The following is a 21,236-nucleotide window of genomic DNA, read 5'->3' on the forward strand; positions in this document are numbered from 1 at the left end:
ACTCTTATAAAAAACTGACTCCATAAGAAGCAGAGCTTTTAAAATGTCAATAACATCCCTTTTTTGTATGTTGTTAAAATAATTCTAAATAAATGTTAAGTGAAAAAAATGATAGAAAGTGGAAGATGTGAAAAAAAAGTGACAAAACAAACAGAGAAGTTCCACAGAAGCCAGCTGGGCACTATTATCCCGACCACATTACATTCTTCCATTGTATATAATAATAAACCAGTAGATCATTGATTTAATGTTGAGTAGGATCTGGTTTTCCGAGAAATCCAGGATGCACCATCTTCTCATTTGTTATGTGAAGATGTTGTGCTGTCTTGTCCTCTCTGTGTAGTGTCTCTCCAGATGTCCCGGCCTCAGGAACGTTTGTGTTTAAAACCCATTATCTGATTGGAGCTCGTCCATCAATACAACCGTAGGTCTGCACAAAAGTAGAAGGGAAGGAGGACTCTGTGTTTGGCTAATAAAGCAGGTCACTTCTGGCCTTCCATCCACCACTGTGTTTAAATATTGTACATGTGTGACAGCTGTTATGAATTCTGCTGTATACACTATTGTACATATAGGTCACATCATCTTATTTTACCTTTGACCTGCTTACAAGGACTGACGGCACTGCTAGGTACCATGACAGAAACGTGACAAAATGATCTGTTTATGTCGCTTTACAAAAGAAAGGAAACAGAAATGTAAAGAACACTTGTCTCTTGTTTTTGAGCAGCAATAAAAAAAACTTATATCAAATAAAAATAACTTCAACGTATGGTTCGTTATACTGAAAACAGTAGGACTATAGCTATTTCATACCATTAAAGTTAACACAGTTCTCCTGTTGGTCAGTGCATCTGGCTGTTAGGACTGGCTGAAACTATATCTTTTTATTTACAAGGTGAATATGATTTTCACCACTGGCCACTTTGTTAGGTACATTAGTTCTGCTGCTCCTTAATGCACATCCTTAATCAGCCAATCACATGGCAGCAAATCGATACACTTAAACATGTAGACATAATCAAGAGCACCTGCAAAAGTTTAAACTTAGTGTCAGGAGGAAAGGTGATTTAGATAGCTTAAATGTGACATGGGCTGTTGTGAATATTTTACAAACTGCTGATATACTGGGATTTCAACACACAATCATCTCTAGCCTGAAAAGAGAAACTATAGAACAACAGTTCTCGTGGGGAAAATGTGTTGCAGACGTCAGAAGTCAAAGGATAACGGTGTGACTGCTTTGAGCCGAAAAGAAGGTAACTCTAACCACTTGCTACAAGCAACGTTTGTAGAAGAGCATCTTTGAATGGACCACATTTCAAATCTTGAAACAGATGGGCTACAACAGCAAACAGTGGACCACACTACTCACCACTCCTGTCAGGTAAATGCAAGAATCTGATGATACAATTATACGCAGGCTCGTCAAAATTGGTCGATAGAGGACCAAAAAAACGATCCATGGGCTGATGAGGTTTTGCTGTGACATTCAGATTTGGTAAAAACATCTTCTAAGTATGACTCCATCCAGATAACTGGAGGTGTAATGGTGCAGTGATATATTCCCTGCATGCTTGTGACCCATTAGTATCAACTGTGCCACAGCCCACCTGAGTAATACTGATGACCACAGTCTTAATGACTTCCACTGGATAACGTGCCATGTCTCAAAGCTCAGATGATCTCAAACTGGTTTCTCCAACATGAAAAAGATTTCAGTATAATCAAATGACCTCCACAATTACCACATCTCAACCATATAGATAGAGCGTCTTTTTAAAGCACATAAATATTAAATAATAATATTAAAACACAGATTTTTGTTATTCTGCTAACTGCAGGTTATTTAACTAAAGAGTATCACAAAGCACGAAGAGATAATCCAGGTGTATGTCAAAAAATAAAAGTGAGATGTATAAAGTTATACATTGATATATAAAAGAAACTGATTTAATTTCCTTATTTGCTTTAGCTGAAATGGAAAAATGGAGGTGGTTCACATGCCATGCCGGCTGATAGTAACCTGGAATGTTCTTATCTTTTTAAGGTTGCAGTGATAACAGTGTTATCCTCTTTCATTCATGAACAGTGGAGCAAAATATCTGGGCTGATTAATGTAAGGGCCAACAAAAACTTGAATTAGTTGGTCAACGGTTAGTGGGCTCTGGGGCCTCCGCCTCAGGAAAAGACACTTTTAGCATAACTGCCGCCTCCTCCTTTTAGAGGGCACTTCCCCTTTAAAGTATCAGAGAGGAAGCCACACACTTGGCTGCTCACTCTGCCTCTTTTTTAGTTTGTGGTTAGGTTTTGCAAAGGCTGCTGGGGTCAGGTTCACTGAAGAGATCTTAAAGGTAAAGAAAGTAGTTTATGGTGGATCTCGTTAGTGTTTATAGCTGCTGGGGATGATACGAAGGAGAAATAATAAGTTACCAGAAGAAGAGAGTGGACTTTTAAATTCTCCTCACAAACATACGTGACTGGACTATTCATCACAAAAAGGTAAAGGCTTTATTGATGCTTTTGTTTTTGTTGTTTCAGAAACATATTTTATGCACTGACATGTTATCTGCTGACAGTGCTGCTCTGATGTGATCTAATATTTTTCTCCATTAAAAATCTACAGTTTAAAACAACAGTTTTATTTTGTGCATGACTGGCTTTGCTCACGAGCACTTTTTAAAGCTCTGGAAAATGACTTGAAAAATAATTTCAAGAAGCCCTCAAAGCTTCTCAGAAAGCAGCACATTAAGGCGATGTTGTTAAAAAAAATCAATGTGTTTTTGTGTATTCGCCTTTTAAGAGCTTTTAAAGACTGTTTGCTAAGACTGTAACAGGACTTTGATACCATTAAAGTCCCATCACCGAGTTTTTTACATGTATGTGAATGCTGGAAACATTCACGTGTCAGACATAAAGTGCATCACAGTGTAAAAAGTGTTGGACGGTTATAGAAAATGCTCCTGTTTTGAACGGCTATAAAACTTTTATTTTCAAAGGATTTAAACCAGGTGATATAAAACATGCGTGCAGCACATAGGTGTGGTTTATTGTAGGTCACTGTGAGAATCTGCACATTTCCCCCTGACTATAAACTAACTGTGACAGGATATGCATCACTCTGTGAATTATAATACACACAAAAGCTGTTGTAACTGCAGAGTCCCAGCTGATGAATTATTAAATGACATGTGCCTCGTATCCAGCGTTGCAGGCTACAGCTGTCGGCGTTTTTCTTGCTCATTTAACTTGCTGTGAGTGAGGTTTTTTTTGTCGGACTGCCCGTCTAACTCAGCTGCTCACTCATACGAGAGAAAAATGCAATCTCTAGATCTGAATATAAATAGCAAGCGCGCTGAATGTGCACAGCGTGTACTCACGCTAATTTCCTTTTCCACTTTGTCACTTTCTTGTCAACTTCATCTGATTGAAATGTGCTCAGATTTTCATTCAGTCTGTTTTAGTTCTGGAGGCGTTCCGACTTTTCCTTGGTCCTTGAGACCAAATTCCTCATCGGCCCTCCATAGAGGGAATAAATCAATTTCAATTTTACCTCATTATTTGCAGTAGGCCCGAGTTGCCTCTGGAGGTTTGTGGTGACCACGTAGGCTCAAATGACCTGGTTAAAAGCTTGAAATAACTTTTAGGTCTTACTTCAAAAGTTTAAGACACATAGTCTTGCTTTAAGGCACTAAAATTGTGTCACTGTAAAACAAATGAGAAACTTTTAAATCATTTTTCTTACAATACACTGTTGTGCAAGACTAACAAGGCATGGTTGTTGTTTATTGTTATCATAGGTTAAATTCTGGTTAGTTTTGCTTTTGAACTTATTTTATGTTGTTTCTAGTAGGTCTTACACTTTTTTACAGTTAATCCTTATCTACTCAGTGCTCAGGCATCATTCTCTTCCTGTTCTGAAACCAGAAAAGGAACCAAATTGTTAATAATTGATCTTTATTCACCTGCATTTCTTTCCCTTTTTAAGCCTCCTTATGCTTCTCCACAAATAACAAACGCATGTACTCCAGATAGGTTAGCAGATGCTCTTAACTGACATCAGACATGTAACTCTCACGTCTAACCTTTCTTTTTCAGTTTTTGTGGTCTCCTCTGCTTATACTATCATTGTTTCTCATTCCTTATAGGGTACCTTGACAGGGTGGCTGCAGATGAGAGGAAGTTGAAGGAAGTCACCTACAATCGGTCAATCTGGGAACCGTTAGCTAGTTTGATTAAACCTCATGGGGCAAACTCTCAGTGTGAATTAAGCTTAAAATGCTAACTTGCTGATATATGATAAGAGGTGGTTTTGACATTGGTCTGCTAGTGGACTGTTTAATTGAAAGCAATCCAGTCCTGCTTACACAAGACTGGTCAGTGGTATTCAAACTACGAGCAGCTTATACCGAAAATCTTTTCCCCTGACAGAGTCTGCATATTCATATGCAGATATCTGTTTATAAAGACTAACGATGGACTCTGACGACTCCTATGTTCTGCTCTCTGAAGAGCAACTCATCTACATCATCACCATTCCCCTGTCGACCTCCATCATCCTGGCCAACCTCGTCATCATCTTGGGCATCTCCTGGAACCGCCAACTCCACAACACGCCCAACTACTTCTTCCTCAGCCTGTTAGTAGCCGACTTGTGTACGGGCGTGGCGCTGCCGTTCATACCGCTGATGGGTCTAAACAGGCATTTAAGTTTTAGCTCCTGTCTGGTGGCTCACGTGTTCCCAAATTTCCTCTTCTTGGCGTTCCTCTTCAACCTGGTAATGGTTCACTATGAGCGCTACATATGCATTATTGACCCCTTGCATTACAGTAACCTGTGGATGCATCGCAGTTTTCCCTTAACGCTGCTTGTGGTGTGGACTCCGGCACTTTTGTATGCATCTCTACCTGCCTTTGGCTGGAATAACTGGACAGGGTCAGATTTTAACAGTTGCTGTGAAAGTACCCAAAATTTAACGGCATTTTCAAACTGCTTAGCAAATACAACCAGCTGTTGCTCGTACAGGAGGGTGTTCCCCAATGCATTTATCTTCCTGGAGGTGTATGGACTTGTTTTACCTGCTATTCTGGCCATCGCCGCCATGACCGGCCATGTTTTGTGGATCACCCGAGGCCAGCTGAAGGACATATGCCGCCTCCATCGTTCGGTGGAGCGAGGAAGTCAGGCCTCTGACCAGGAGCAAAAGCTGAACCTGCGGTACACGCGCTGCGTGGTAGCAGTGTCGCTGACTTTTCTCGCCTGCTGGGTTCCCTACCTCATTTACATGCATGTCTCCATAGCACTGGTGGTCAGCGACCCCAAGCGGAGTTCTACCACTCACATTGTGCTGTCCTGCACTGGTATCGGAAGCATGGCTGTAGTGCCGATTGTGCTGGGCTTGGCCAACAGGCAATACACAGAACCTGCGTTAAAACTTCTCCAGAAACTCAGAGACAGGTGGAGGCCAAGGACACAGGCATCAGAGGAAGCCACAGTCTGAAATGATACTGGTTTATCTAAATATTTATGAATATATTCCACAGAAAGCTGAAAGAGAAATAAGAAATATGGCTCTACAGCAGAAAACCCCCCCACATCTACTAGAGGGCGATCGTGGCTCAAGAGTTGGGAGTTTGCCTTGCAATTGGAAGGTTGCTGGTTCGAGCTCCGGCTTGGACAGTCCTCGGGCAAGATACTTCACCCGTTGCCTACTGGTGGTGGTCAGAGGGCCCGGTGGCGCCAGTGTCCGGCAGCCTCGCCTCTGTCAGTGCGCCCCAGGGTGGCTGTGGCTGCAATGTAGCTGCCATCACCAGTGTGTGAATGTGTGTGTGAATTGGTGGTTGACTGGATGTGTAAAGTGCTTTGGGGTACTTAGGGACGAGTAAAGCGCTATACAAATACAGGCCATTTACCATTTCACGTGGACACTTATTTATCAGTGTTTTATAAAATAAAAGTCCCCTAATGTTCTACCACTATTACTTCTAGGTTTTGAAGTGTCAGTTTCTTAAAGTTTACCATTGTTAGGCATATCCATATTAGCAAAGGTAACTAGAAAGATGAAGACTGGAACCAAATAAGAATAAAGAAGTATAAAAGTGAATAAAGTGCTCAGTTTTGCTATTCTGCAGATTAAGTTCTGGAAGGAATTTTAACCATCTTGAAAACACAGGACCTAGTCTGTAATAGACATTTTGCAGGATTTTTTTTTTTTTTTTAAAGAGAAAACTATCCTCATTTGATAACTTTTCACAGATTTTTCCACTGGTATTTAAATTGACTTATGTTAAATATTACAAATTGAGCTCACAAAGATGAAGAAGGTAACTTTTCGCCCAGAAATACATCCGCTTTTTAGTATTTTATGCAGTTTAGAATGACACAGAAGTAAGGCACTACTAATATGAAGACAATGACTCTGTGTTTTTTATAGAAATCTTAGTTTTTGTGCATGTACAAATATGTTCTGCTTATGTAAATGAAACTATAGGTGAACCTCTTACGTTACCTCTTAGAACTTTAGAATAAACATTTCCTCTGAAAGCCTTTTACGTGCATTTTGGACAAACAGTTTTTGGTGTTCTGCTTGGACTTTCTAAATTGGCACAATTCCATTATATTCTTAAAGTATTCTGAATTTTCCTAACCTTAAGTGACTGGTGTCTTTCAGCATTAATAATAAAAAATCGCTAAAAGATGCACATTTTTCCATACAGAAGAAAACATTTTTGAGCGAGATTGTGGTTTGCTAGGTTATCAACTAACGCTAGCAAATTTGGTAAGTAAGGTGAATTGTAGACTTTACAGGTCCAACACACAGATACATATATTCACTAAAATAAGTGCAACAAATTCACTCACCAAAACTCAAGAACAAACTTCTTGGATGGGGTGTTAGTACAGCAAATTATTTCTCAGATAGTTCCTTTTAAAAATGTTCCAACAGCATTGTGGTTCAGTTTTGTCATTCAAATTAGCTGTAGCCTAGCACACAGCTAGCATGTAGCTGCATGTAGCTGTTTGTCAAAATTGTCTCAACCTTGTAGTTGTCTCTCATGACATAATGAACTTATTGATCAATCATCTGTCAAGTCGTCAGAAACATAGAATTTTCTAACTGGTTGCCAAGTGGTTCTTCAAGATTGCTATCACTCACTAGGTAAAACTGGTAACAGAGGTAGAGCCATTGAGTAAGTTGTGTCAGAGAGGTTATGGTTAGAATTGTGATGTGATACAAGGAGACTTCAAATAGTTCCAGCTGTGCTTTGCAGCAAATTTAAATCAAGTGACAGGTCGTCGATTTTTACAGCATCTAAATCTCCTAATGTTTTGGTAGACCTACCAATATATTAGGCATGCATTGTATGGCACAAGTTAATTTTATCAGAGTGTACTGACAGCATGGAATTTTACTTTTAAACATCTTACCTTTAAAAAGTATATCCCAATCTTCTGTGCAGCTATATTTTGATGGTACGGCCAGCGTATGTTGCTAACGTCTGGCACTATTGTGAGGCTCCACGGTCCACTGTTGTTGTAAAAAATGGTCCGTTGGAGTGAATGGAGATGACGCGACTCTTCCATTCAGGGTGCTGCACCACAAACCTTGTTACTTGTATGCAAAGCCTCACTAACTACTAGCCGAACAGTAGTGAAACTCAAAAAGGTTTAATGAAAACTGGAAACAGTAATCATTTGCTTTCAAAATAAATATTCTGCCTCAGTGCTGGAGCCCACATGAGGTGTAACTTTTACTTGAATGTAAATAGTCTCCATTTCCCATTTGTCTTACTTTTTGCAATTCTACTAGTGCTCGGAGAGTACCTGGCAGGTGCTTTGCAGACAATTTGAATTTCTGGTGACCTATTAGTGACCAAAGTAATTGCAAGAAGGCTTTTGGTGCAGTACTGTATACTTCTTTGTGGCCAATTTCACACAGCAACAGCAAACAACATCTCACACATTTTTTGCATAGTGGCTTTAGCACTTGTCTTCAGATTTATTGCCAACAACCTCCAGACACCACTTGTCAACTGGCCATAAAATATAAATTCTCCCCTAGCAACCGGTGATTGCTTGATGGTCAGGACTAGCCCTAGACACACAGATGGTCAGGATTGTGTGTCTAGGCATATTCACTTGGCCTGACAGTGTCACGTGTCCATAATGCCTGCAAAATCTGATTTTTTTATTTTTTTTCTGCTGGAGCTCTGGAAATTTTAACATGGGAGTCTATGGGGACTGACAGGTTTTTGCCATTGCAATTATTAGTTCTTCCTTATTGGCTCTATTTGTTAGGCCTGGAAAAAAATATAAATGGCTAACTTAAATCCCATTTAGGTTGGCATGACTCAGAGGAGGATTTAAAATAGAGAATTACCACCATGTTGCAAGTCAAAGACCACCATCTCTTGTTGGTCTTAAGAAATTGCTGGCAACCTTGAAGCTAATTAGACACGACCACTTTGGTACAACTGCTAATGTCAGCTTACTAACACACTGATGTTTATCGAGTATGCTGTTTATTTGAATTGTATTACTGCAAACAGTGAGTGCCTGCAGAATATCACAGCTGGGTGTAAATCTTCTCTAACACAATCCAATTGCAGGTTTGTTGAAGTGTCCTTGTGTCAGATGTACATTTCATAGCTCACTGTAATGCTCGCTCTGGACATCAAATTGTAGTTTTTTCCATCTGGCACCCCTCCCCCGTAATATTTGCTACTTCCCTCACCAGTATTTATCTATGTACTGGTATGCAAGCTCAAGAGGGGAGATGGGTCCGTAATACAGAACTACAGAGGGGAGAGACACGTGGTGAAAATAATAAGAAAAAATCATTGTTACATAAAAATCCACAAAACTACAACATTCTGGTTTCTGTTTTATGAGACAAATCATTGCAAGTAGTGAATCCTTTTAAAAAGGTGGCACGAGAAACATCTGCTGCCTCTAGATCCATCCAGGGGAAACGAGCTTTGTATTTGAGGCTTGATTAAACAGAACACGCGGTGCTTGATTCCCCAGTCAATCAGAATGGGGTTTTAAATGTCTGCAAACAGTATGCGGGTGGAAAAGAGACTCAAATCAAATTAAGTGGAAGGTTGAACTGAACTGACATTTGTAAAGCCAGAGTCGAGGGAAGGTGCCTTGCTAAGCCATGTTCCAATGGTTATTCCAGTGGTTATGTAGACTGGAACATCACGTACATATGAATCAGAAAGACAGAGGAGAACCGGGAGGGGAAGGAGGGAACAGGGACTGCTGGGCTCCAGCTAATCTGCTAAAGACTCACTTTTATCTTAATCAGCTGGAGACCTGCTGATATATTCGTCTAACATATGCACCGGGCTTTAAATGTGTCTAAATCAAGGGTGTCAAACATAAGAATCAGAATTATCCTGGCAAAGACTTAAATCCAGCCCACTGGGCATCTTTGGAAAATGTAAACAAGGGCACACATTTTGGACTTTTAACTGTATGTTCAGTGTTTTTACAGCTTCTCCTGCTGATAAAGATCTCCTCCATAACCATTCATACTATACCAACGTTACAGATAAACAATAAGACCGAAGTTTCTATAATAGTAATATTTTTTATTCTGATTTATTAAACATGAATTACTCTTCTGTAATTGTAATTGCAGGAGCGCCTGGTTAGTACGCTACCAGAACCTTTTCTGTAAGTTTACACATCTATTTATGTGTACTGATAGATTGTTTTCATTAACTACAGCAGCATTTCTTTATCATGTAGAAAAACCAAGACCTACTGTTAAAATTGCAATTCTTTTTCTGATATTAAATTAGATTAAATGTGTAGTTAAACATCTTTACACTGCAGGAAAGGGAGTTTTGCTGGTCTGGCCCACTAAAGTGGAAAGTAGGCTGTGTATGATGTAAGATGAGTTTGACATCTCTGGTCTGGAGATTTTATAAATATAATGTCAAACTATTAATAAGTAGTTTGATATTATAGTAAACAACACATTTGCTGAGACCCTTATAAATTTTCTGTCATTGAAGAATGAGAGGACCCAGGTGCAGACTGAGCCCAGCGATATGCAGTGGTGTGAAAAAGTGTTTGCTGCTTTTCTGAGCTCCTATTTTTGTATATTTGTTAAACCTAAATGTTTCAGATGATCAGACAAACTTACATATTAGACGAAGGTAACACGAGTAAAGGTAAAATGTACTTGACGGCAGAGCAGATGATCCCACAGCAGGGAAACAAAAACCAGGAAGCAAAACCGAAACACGAGACGACAAACCCGCAGTGTGAAACAGGAAGAAATGAAGAGATAATTGGAAAGTGAGGACTGAAGGCACTCTGATGCAGAAACTATAACAAGGACAGAAACGCAGAACAGAGAAGAGACACGAAATCATGAAATAAGGAAACTAGAAACCTGGAGTAGCAGAACAAAGACAACCCAATGCCAGGGATGTGACATTATGTCTCATTAATGTGGCTCTGTGGGTCTGCTAATGCTCCAACGTGAGTGTAGAGACCCTGTCGCAGCTTTCAAAAGATGTTTGTTCATAAGTTGGACATGATTCATTTTAAATAGCTCAGGCTGATGAATATCCACAGGAGTCAGAGGGCAAGGTGCCCCCCAAAAAAGGTAGTTGCCCCAGTGCCCCTACAGGATTGCCTGGTAGGCGTTCCTGGTCACTTTTCTTCTGAACCGACTCATCAGGCAACAACTTTTTTCCACTGCTCCCAACGCCAATATTTATGTTCCCTAAACTGAAACCTTCTCATTGGCTTCACTGATAAGTGTTTTCTTAAGGCCGTACATTGCATGAAAATGTTCTTACATTCACTATTAAACCAAACTTTGAATTCTACTGTTGATTTCTTACAATTTGATTTAATCAAATCTGTGTCTCACAGATGATTCTTCACCATTATCCTTCCAGGTTTTATTACTGCGTTGAATAGCTGTTAGGCCAAACCGCAGATCAATTCATGTTTAAGCCACTCGCCTTTATCTACTACAAAACGCTGTCAAACCTAAAATGAGGACGTGGGCCCAGCTAGTAAACCACCTGTTGTCAGCTGAAACATATGAATCACTGCACTGATAATAGATCATTCCTTGGTTAATTCCAGAATTTGGGTTGGATATATGTTTATATAATTTTGTGCCTTAGTAAGTATGAAATTAAGACAGCAGACACATTAATCATTTTTGCTTCATGAATTATTTTATTGCTATTGCGCTGCACACATTCACCCAAATGATAGATGTCACTTTGGCATAAGCTGAGGTAAGAAGTCCCACACACATAAGAAAAAACATCCCTTTGCAGCATTGTGTAAAGATGCACAGCTTACAGCACCACTGAAATATTCTGATTTGTTTTTGCATGAAAAGCCATTCCAAGCCCTGTTGTCACTTTATGAAGAAACGTATGCATATATGTCCTCTCCGCTCCTTTAATTGCACCTTTAAACCTCCAAGTTCCTTATTTTGCTGCTGATGTCGCTGAGAAACCTTTGCAGTGTTTTTACAGAGAGCTGCCCGATTCCTATTTCGCTCACAAATGTTTAAGAGAAATAGAAAAAACAAAAACTACAATGGAGCACCACAAGCCTTTACGAATGCGAACAAAGAAAAGAAAACATTTCCAGAAACACTGCTTGACACGAACACATTCACGCACAATTTTTAGGCAAACGTTCAACCTGCCGGGAAGCTGCTGTTACTGCTCACTCTTCCAGAAAGCACACAAACTAAAAAAGATTATTATATATAAAAAACAAATTTAAAAAAATCTGGATATTTAATTTAAATAAATTTAACTTCGTTTGAATTAGTTTCACATTTTCATTCACATTGATTCACAGTTTGCGGATATCTGCCTGTGATGGATTGGACCAGCTCAGGCACACTTCTTCTGGCACCCTGTCAGCTGGGACAGGCTTGAAGCCCCATCGGTGACTCTGACTGATTGAGCTGACATACTCTAACGCTGCAGACAGAGGCATGACAGTCTCAGTCAATCAGTCAGTGTACTGGTAACTTTCAGACACAAGTTTGCCTTCTTCCACTTCCAACCGGATCAACAGGCGCTTCTTGGTGGCAGGGGACACTGGTGGGACAATAGTGGTGTCCGGGGCAATGGTGGGCGTGGTGGCGGCGATATCCCGGACAGGGGTGGGTTCGGTGGCTTTCGGGTTGGCTGGCACGTATCGCGTCGGCGGCAGGTGAACGTCTGCGTGCAAGTAAGGACTTGGATTGGTTGGTTTGTTTTTAGAAATCTGAGCAAAAAAGAGGTTTGATTTTAGTAGGATGAAAAAAATTAATCAAGCATGAGAATGCTGATATGTGTGAAATGGTTTGTGTTACTGGTTTGGCTCGCTTTTGATTGATTTTTCAATTTAGATTGATCTTTTTTATGTGTTAACGTTTTGCTTTATTTAACTCTCTCTGTTGGTTTCTACTGACATCACTGATTCACTGGATGACCAAAGTTAAGGCCTTTTTGGACACGTGAAACAGTCACATTGATCAGCAGTAATGCATTATTGGTTGACAAAGCTTTGTTAGTGGTTTATTAGAAAGAAATGAATCACTTTATATTCAGTGGTTTTGAAGCTAGAGCTCAGATCCCACACTGGGGCTTGGAGGACAATATTCTGCAAGTGTCAGAACTCCGTTTTTGCAATTTTAGCACCAACAATATTCACACTAAAAAAAGGACGAATAAAATCATCACTCATATTTTCACTCAACTATTCCTGAGTAAAGAACACGATAAGGGATCCTGAGCCAAAACTATTGGGAACCACTGTCTTTAGAAGATATAGATTTTATTAAAGGGAAATTTGTACAGAATTAGTAAAATAAAGAATAAAAATGTATACACTTATGTGTCAGTAGACAAAGGTTCTCACCTGATTGGTGCATTAGGTAGCTCATTCTGGAGATAGAGCAGACAGATATTAGTACAAGCACTACATTTAGATAATACGGTATTTTATTATTATTTTTTCTCTTTGGTTTTTCGATGCTCCCTCTGCTTACATACCTCTGCTCCTCGCCTTCCAGCAGCTTGCGGTAGGTGTTGATCTCGATGTCCATGGCCAGCTTGATGTTCAGCAGCTCTTGGTGATCACGGATCAGTGTAGCCAAGTCCTGCCTGGCCCGCTTCAAACAATCTTCCAGCAGAGCGATATTTTCCCGGGCCTTGTTGAGATTTCCCTCACCCTCTTTTCTAGCATCATCCAGGTCATTCATGAGGGCCTCTTCCTGATGGGAAAACAGAGATAAGATAACATCAGCAGTGAATAGATGGACAACGTGCTTGCTGACTAAATACTGTCCAAATAATGTATGTAAGGGGAACCAACCTTCCTTCTGAGACTCTCCAGGTCTGCTGTAAGCCTCTGGATGAGACGCAGCAAGTCTGAAATCTCCCTCTTTATGTCACGCACTTCTTGCTCGCGCTCTCCTACAGTTTGGACCAGAGATTCCATCTAAAGTGGGAACAGGGAGGTCAAATACTCAAAACATCTGCAGTAAGACTGAATGTCATATAAGCAATCATAGAAAAATACTTTTCTCTGGTTCCACTGCTCAGCCTCTTCCCTGGTGCGGGTAGCCATGGTAGCATATTGATTCTCAACGGCCTTGATGAACTGGTCCATGTCCAGAGAACGTCTGGTGTTGTCCTGTAGGACCACTGTTTTGTTCTGGATGCGTGACTCCAGCTCCTTGATCTCCTGCAGGGGCAGACATGGAGACAGTGAGTTATTGTGGAGACAAAGAAAAAGACCCACACACCAAATTTATTAGACCACCTGTCATTTGTAATTACCAATACTGTTAATTCACTAACTGGATTTTCATCACTTTCATTACCTCATCAAATGCGAGCCTGAGGAAGGCCATTGTTCTCATCAGGTCCTCAAGATCCACAGCCAGAGCTACTGCCTCCAAGTGGCCTTCGTCTACTTCCTGTAACACACACATTAAATATACATACATGTGCCTCCAGTGACGACACAGTGATGAATAAAACTTTAAAGCTCACAGTACCTTTTTAGACACAATAAAGTCGTTCTCAAGGTCACCTCTCTTTTGCAACTGGTCTTCATACCTGAAACCAATTCCAAATAAAAAGGTGAAAAACTGATGAAGTTACAAGTTTTATTGCAACAATCAACATGTTCAGTAAAATCAGCCGCCCTGTGATTTGCTGACCTTTTCTTGGTATCGTCCACCTCGTCCTGGATCTCCTGCAGCTCAGGCTGCAGTTTGTTCTGGTCGGATTTCAAGCTTTCAATCTGCTGCTCCAGCTCGTTCTCCAGCTGCTTCACAAGATACTCAACCTTCCCGTTGTAGTCCTCCTGCTCCCTGAGGATCTTCAGCTTTGTCTCAAGTCTTCTCTTCTCATTCTCCAGGTTTTTCACCTACAAGACACAGACAGACAACATGGGTAGGAATGCGTCACAACAACGTGTCTCTGTGGAATCCTTAATCTCCATACTGCACGTGATAATGGCGACTCACTGCTGACCTTAGACGTTGAAGTTTTCTCATTTTTCCACAAGGTGGCATCCTACGCGCAGGCCTATCTCTGATTATTTGCATATGAAGAAAATGAACTGCAGACAGACTTGTTTTTTGTGGCCTCCGGTAACATAATTGGTTTGAGCCGCCAGGAAACACTATTTATGGGCCATTTGCACTTTTTCAAATCGCAGTAAAAGCATTTAAAAAGAAAAATAATTATAAGTGAAAAATCCAAAAATTAATGATAATTAAAATGTAAAAAAAAAGCGCGCAGACGCAGACTTGTAACATTTAAATATAACAAAAACATAATCCTCGAAGACGGAGACGGAAGGACAAATAAACAGGATGTTTTTGTGTGTGTGCGTAATTTATTTATTTTGTCTCTGCTTATTCATCAGATTTGGATTTATTTGCTTATCATTCAACTGTTGTTACCCAGTTAAGCATTTTTCGGCATGTCATTATAAACCAAAAGGTTGCACTATGACAAATAAGAACAACAAGAAAGACAAAAACAACAACCCAATAACAACAACAACAACAACAACCCAATAATAATAATAATAATAATAAACCTTTTCAATGAGCGCGACGAACTTGTCATTGAGTCCAACCAAGTCGTTCTTCTCCTTGGATTTTCCCGATGAATCGACTCTGTCGGTCGGGACGCTTCTGAGCGGCTTCTTGCTGCTGGGGGAGTAGGACTGGCTGCTGTAGTCTCTTGGTTTGGACATACTGAAGCTTGAAGCGAAGAGCTGGAGTGTGGCTGAACAGGTGAGGGGAGAAGGCGCCTGCAGCCCTGCAGATCACCTTCTTTATAGGTGGACAGGTACAACCCCTCACCTGCCCCAAACTCTGCGTGCGTCCAATCACGAGAGGACAAGTGCGATATTAAATGGAAAGGTCAACGTGAAATACTTGAATTTCGACTTTAAACCAGTTTGTCCAGGAGCACCGGGGCCAATGGCGTCTCTGGGGGGCGGATTCGTGCGTAAAAACAAGTATAAGAACTACCTGCATCCTCCATCAGGCGCCTTAGACGCTCGGTGTCAGTGTCTGCTCTCTCCCGCTCTTTCATCCAGCAACGATCATCATGCCTTCAAACAGCGCTGCCAGCATGTTTGGTGGAGCCGGGGGAAAGGGTGCCAAGGCGTCCGTGTCGACCCTGGATGGGCTGCGCAAAGTGCTGGGCAACCAGACAGAAAAAGATTCGGCTCCCATCCATAAAGCTGCTGCCAAGCCCGTAGCCTCCCAGGCTCCGAGCGCCCCGGAAACTCCCGTCGCTCCCGGTGACGACAAGCAGACACTGCGGACCCTGAACAATCGGCTGTCCGGCTACCTGAACAGAGTGAAGCAGCTTCAGGAGGAGAACAACGATCTGCAGAAAGAGATCGACGACATCCTGGCCAAGAGGAAAGTACCTGAGGGGCGTGATTGGGATGGAATCCTGAAACCCCTGGATAACCTCAAAAGGGAGGTGGGTCAGATTTCTTTCTTTCTTTCATTCTTGGAATTAACATGCAAATAAATTTCTGACTATACTTTCTTTAATGTAATCTTAAATTCTAACTATTAATGCATATCCTTATTTGATCAGATCAAAGACATCACAGATGACAATGCAAAGCTGCTGCTGCAGATTGATAACAGCAGACTGGCAAATGAAGACTTCAAGAACAAGTGAGTGTGAATGCCGTCCAGACAAGGGCTCAGAAAATAAACGACAAATTTGTAACAGCAACGTAGCATTTGTAGCGTTTGTGAAGTTTGAAGCCAGGCTCCTTCTGTTGATGCAGGCTGGATGATGAGAATAAGGCATGCAAAGAATTAGAAAAGGACCTGGAGGATCTGAAGAGGGCCAAAGATGATACCAAACTGAGCTGCGACCAGACGAGGGAAGAGATCAAAATGGTTAATGATGAGCTTGAGCGTCTCAAGAGCGAACACAAGAAAGTAAGGAGGAAAACCAGCATGTTAAAAGTCACACGCTCAGCGCTGTATTGTGTGAAACTTGTAACTTGTGTTTGTCTTGCAGGAGGTTGATTCTCTGCTTGAGAAGATCAAGGACTCAGATGTGACAGTGGAGATTAAGTCCCAGGACAACAACCTGAGTGACGTTGTCCAGAATGTCCGCAGACATTATGAGAAAGTGGCTGAGAAGAACCTGAAGGAGGCAGACGAATGGTACAAAGACAAGGTATGGAAGATTAAAGCTGGGAATGATGTGCTTCCTTGTCTCAGTTTCTCTCACTGTTTTCATCATATTATTTCTCCCCCAGTTTGAAACCATCAAGGTGGAAGAGGCCCAGAATACTGAGGCCTTGGAGTCTGGAAAGAGTGAGCTCAAAGATCTCCAGAAACAGAAGCAAACTTTGGAAATTCAGATTCAGACCAAGAACAACAAGGTAAGCGCACAAGAGTGAATACAAGACTGTACAAATGCAGTACATTACAAAATCATGCAACACAATCTCAGTATCAGGACAAGATTGACGTTTCTCTTTGGTTGACACAGAAACAGAAAACATGAACAAAATATCAATATCGAGTATTCTTAAGGTTTGTTTTTCATTGGTAGCTGCGCACTGTGGAGCAAACCCTGAGAAACATCAAAATGGAGTATGGTCATCGCCTGGAGCCATCCAACAAGATCATTCTTGGGCTGCAGCAGGACCTCGGAGACGTGAGGGAACAGGTGGAGCTGCAGCTAGACGCCAACAAAAACCTGCTGTCTGTCAAGCTGAAGCTGGAGAAGGAACTCGAACAGTACCAAGAACTTCTTTCACGCTTATTTGATGATGTTGAAAGGTAAGGATGATGGCAGGTGCATCCTGTTTACTTTTAAACCTGTTGCGGGTATAAAACAGGTTTGCCTGCTGGCAGAACAGAGTGTCTGTTTAGTCATGTGGTGTTTTACCTCCATACATAATAAGTAAAACACAGCACTTTTACCCAAAGGACTGACATCTTATATGAAACCAGATCTTTAGATCTGCTGTCATTTGTTTAATTTAATTCAGTTCGTTATAGAAAATGAAAATAAATCTTTAATAAATTTGATTATTTGTTAAAAGCATTTCTGGCGAGGGCAGTTGGTAACAATGTAGCTATAAAATAAGTAGTTCAGAATGAAAACAGAGGCACTATTCTCTTTATATTTCCTGTATTGTTGCTTTAAGGTGAAACCACGTTGTGTTTTAATGTCTGTAATTTCCTGGTAAGGGCTTTTTTTAGCCTGCAAATCTTTACCTAATGTAGTTTTACGGTTCAACATTAAGGGAAAACACCATGTGAATGTTGGCACTGTGTGCTTATTTCCCACTTGGTGTGTTAGCTCTTTATGCTTTTCTTCCCTGACAGCGCAGAGTTTGCTTTAACGGATGCAATACCGCAAGGTAAGTTTGGGTTCTGCCAAGAAAAAACAAAGTTAAATCACAATGAACGTGTCTGTCACGCATCCACGTGCCGAGACCTGATCAGCAAGATTCATATCGCTAAACAAGACTTGGGTCAGTTACTGCCTATGATGCTTTCAGTTTGGTCTGACTCCACTCCAACAGGAAACAAAGTAAAGATACCAGAATCTGACCCTTGTCTTCCCTTTAGGACTGTAAATGTGAACAAAAATAGGAAATTACAGAAAAATAGTAAATCAAAAATCAAAATCTAAATGCTACCTTTGCATCACTGTGGGCTGAGTTAACAGTTTTGGGAAGTATGCTTACTGACTTTCTTGCCAAGAATTAGATGAGAAGGTAGTTACAAGTCTTACTTTAGTCCCTTAAGTTTAACTAGCAGACAGTTAGCTTAACTTAGCTTAGCAAAAAGAAAATAATGAATCACCTACTTAGATACATTCATACATATACATACATATATATATATATACATATATGTGTGTGTGTATATATGTGTGTGTGTGTACAAATAGTGTACTATGGAAGCTGATTTCTGCTACTATAAAAAAGTCCTCCACAAAATTTGGATTAATGTTCAGTTGGCCAATTCAAAATTTCAAGTTATTAAATTGAAATTTCAAGATACATAACTTCAAATTTTGAGGCATTATGTCAAAATGTTGAGATAGCTAACTTGAAAATTTGAGTCATCAAAATTTCAAAATGTGAATATTAAGTCAGATTTTTTGAGATATTAACCAAAATTCTGAGTTGAATTGATTTTGTACCTGAAAATTTGAAATTTTAGTTATTTACTTGAAATTTCAACATACCTCATTTAAAATTTCAAGTTTAGTCAAAGTTTTGGGATGCATAACTCAAAGTTTGAGTAAAGTTGAAATTTGAAATTTTGAGTTATTTATTTAAAAAAAAATTGAGACTCCTAATCTGAAAATTTGAGTGGTCAAAATTTCAAAACACTGAGTCATTAAGTAAAACTTTGGAGATATTAACCAAAAGTCTTCCCCTTTTTTCTTTTTTAGTAGCAGAAAAAAGCTTCCACAGTGTCACCCACTGATACTTTTGGTGCCAACACTAACTAGCATTAGGCATCAGCAAGGAAGAAAATAAGCACATTTCCCAACATTTCTAAACTACCTCTTTAAAGCTAGCCGCATCACTAAAATGCACTAGACCATTGCAATAACACCATATTTTAACTCTACATCTTAATCCAATGAATAATTATTTTCAAAAGCTAATCAATCACCATTAAACCAAATATTTTTGATTCTCAGCAAACTCATAAACAGGTAACAGGAACTAACAGACTAAAGGCATATTTGTAACCTCTAAAATATGTCTTTTTGTTTACAGGGCAACAAACTAAAGAAGATGACGTTCCGGAACAGGGTGAAATAATAAAACAAGAAGTAGTTGCAAAACAAGAAAGCGCTCCCTCTAATCAATCAGCCCCCCCAGAAGCTCCTGAAGTGGAGGAGGAACCCCCCATCCAGGCCGACTTAAATGCTAGTAGCAGGGAAGAGGCTGCAGTCAGCAGCTCTGCTAAAAAGAAGAAATCTAAAAAGTCCAAGAAGTCCAAAACTAAGAAGGATTCCTCCTCCTCCTCTTCTTCCTCCTCCTCTTCTTCTTCCTCCTCCTCCTCCTCTTCCTCCTCCTCCTCCTCTTCCTCCTCTGATTCCGAAAAGGAAGAAGAAAAGCCCGTAACTGAGGGTGAAGCGGTGACAGCTTGATCTTAAATGCTTTCTTTTTTTTCAGTTTGGTTATTTTCTTTTTCTGCTGTTCAGCAAATTAAAACTGCCTTCTGTACTGGTGCTGTCAAACCTGTAAAGTTACTCTGAGGTGCTGTTGTGGTTTATGTTCTCAGCTGTGCATGAAATAAAAAGATGTGGTTTAGAAAGACAAATGCTCAGCAGCGTCTTATTGATTTATTCTTTCATACATGAATTACTTGGCAGTTACTGCAGTGATAGTGCAGTCACTCAGAAAAAGAGGATCACAAATTGGCATAAGTTTGATCTTCACAGACTAAAGTTCATTTTTATTTCAAACATTTCAAACATGTGCCTTCACAATCATTACAAAATATCATTCCATTATTTGTTTGAAAAGGAGTAGGCAGAAGTATTTACTTATTTGTCCCTACCCCCTCAAGTTTTACCTCTCATTCATTTATTTATTTTTTTGTCTTAAATAAAAACTTTAGTCTTCACAGACTAAAGTTCATTTTTGGTGCCTTAAAACTCTTAATGTTCAGATATGCCCAGTCACTATAGCTTTAGCAACAAGAAACATCCTCAAATGTCTTTTAGAAAGTCCACCAATGCTTCAACCCAAAGCTTATACAGTTTGCCATAAGGTAGGACAGAAAAAGAGCAAAATATTCACATTTAAGAGCCATTTGCCTTCAAATGTTTGCTTAACAAGTATCCCTCTATCTCATCTGTGAAATTAGATGGACAAATAGTAAAAACAGATGTGACAAAAATAGATGGTTGAAAGAAATTCATCAAAAACAGTGTTATGAATACAAATTCAAACAAACTCACTTATATGTGCGTCTGTATCTGTTTTCATTTATTTACTATCATGTAAACTGATATTGTAAAAGAGCAGTCATTTAGTCTTTTTATTACCAAGAGCTTTGATACAATTTATGTTTAAGTTTGCATTTAAACATCATAATAAACCAAAAGTTTCATGAAAGGCAGAGATTTCTATGCTTTATTAAGTACACCTTGGAAGTACTGGGTTGGACCCCTTTCGTGTCCTCAGAACATCCTCAGTTATTCGTGGCACAGATTGAACAAGGTGCTGGAAAAAATCGTCAGAGATTCTGGTCCAGCATCTTACGGTTTGTCTGCTGCACGTCCATGATGTGAATTTCCTGTTCCACCGCATCCCAAAGATGTTTTCTTGGCTTTGAAGTGAAGTCATTATGTTGAAGAAAGCAGTTTGAGTTGACTGATGGAAGCAGTGATCAGGAGATGGGTACACTGTGGTCATAAAGAATGGACAATATTTCTCAGGTAGGTCGTGGTGTTTAAAGGATGTTCAGTTGGAGCTAAGAGCTCAGAAGTGCAAAGGTACCAAGCACCATTATCCATCCCCAGCAGCTTGAATGGACCCAAGCTTTAATGTTGTTTACACCAACCTATTTGAAGGTTTGAAACTAAATCTAGACTTATCAGACCAGACATACTCCAGTTTTGGGGAGCCTGTGTAACTCATGTTTTTAGCTAACAGGAGTGGAACCCAGTGTGGTCTTCTGCTGCAGCCCACCCATTAG

General features: G+C 40.1%; 3 protein-coding genes across 4 annotated transcripts; 2 read left to right on the forward strand and 1 right to left on the reverse strand.

Moving 5' to 3' along the window:
• Positions 1-2,246: 2,246 nt before the first annotated feature.
• LOC102312083 (G-protein coupled bile acid receptor 1) lies at positions 2,247-5,678 on the forward strand. The gene is made up of 2 exons (XM_014341106.2): positions 2,247-2,502; positions 4,149-5,678. The coding sequence occupies exon 2, from the start codon at positions 4,476-4,478 to the stop codon at positions 5,499-5,501; it is 1,026 nt and encodes a 341-aa protein (XP_014196592.1). The 5' UTR covers positions 2,247-2,502; positions 4,149-4,475; the 3' UTR covers positions 5,502-5,678.
• Positions 5,679-11,189: 5,511 nt separating this feature from the next.
• On the reverse strand, positions 11,190-15,442 carry LOC102311565 (intermediate filament protein ON3). 2 transcript variants are annotated; one of them, XM_005945498.2, is made up of 9 exons: positions 15,104-15,442; positions 14,214-14,422; positions 14,049-14,109; positions 13,872-13,967; positions 13,568-13,732; positions 13,361-13,486; positions 13,039-13,259; positions 12,905-12,930; positions 11,190-12,222 (listed from the first exon to the last, which is right to left on the reverse strand). In XM_005945498.2, exons 1-9 carry the CDS (start codon positions 15,260-15,262, stop codon positions 12,011-12,013), a joined length of 1,275 nt encoding a protein of 424 aa, XP_005945560.1. In that variant the 5' UTR covers positions 15,263-15,442; the 3' UTR covers positions 11,190-12,010. The 2 variants fall into 2 exon arrangements, with proteins under 2 accessions (XP_005945560.1, XP_005945561.1); XM_005945499.2 differs by having other exon boundaries at positions 12,097-12,268; positions 15,104-15,376.
• An 89-nt stretch (positions 15,443-15,531) lies between these two features.
• Positions 15,532-19,605, forward strand: LOC102310829 (keratin, type I cytoskeletal 18; the record flags this gene model as incomplete). The annotated part of the gene is given in 8 exon segments (XM_005945495.3): positions 15,532-16,005; positions 16,126-16,208; positions 16,325-16,481; positions 16,564-16,725; positions 16,808-16,933; positions 17,107-17,336; positions 17,889-17,923; positions 19,304-19,605. Coding segments are annotated over 8 exon segments (1,479 nt in total), but the record flags the coding sequence as incomplete, so codon positions are not given.
• Positions 19,606-21,236: the final 1,631 nt, after the last annotated feature.

The sequence above is a fragment of the Haplochromis burtoni genome, unplaced genomic scaffold (assembly GCF_018398535.1).
Source record: "Haplochromis burtoni strain Fernald_Lab_line unplaced genomic scaffold, NCSU_Asbu1 Contig_394, whole genome shotgun sequence".
Classification (NCBI taxonomy): Eukaryota; Metazoa; Chordata; class Actinopteri; order Cichliformes; family Cichlidae; genus Haplochromis; species Haplochromis burtoni.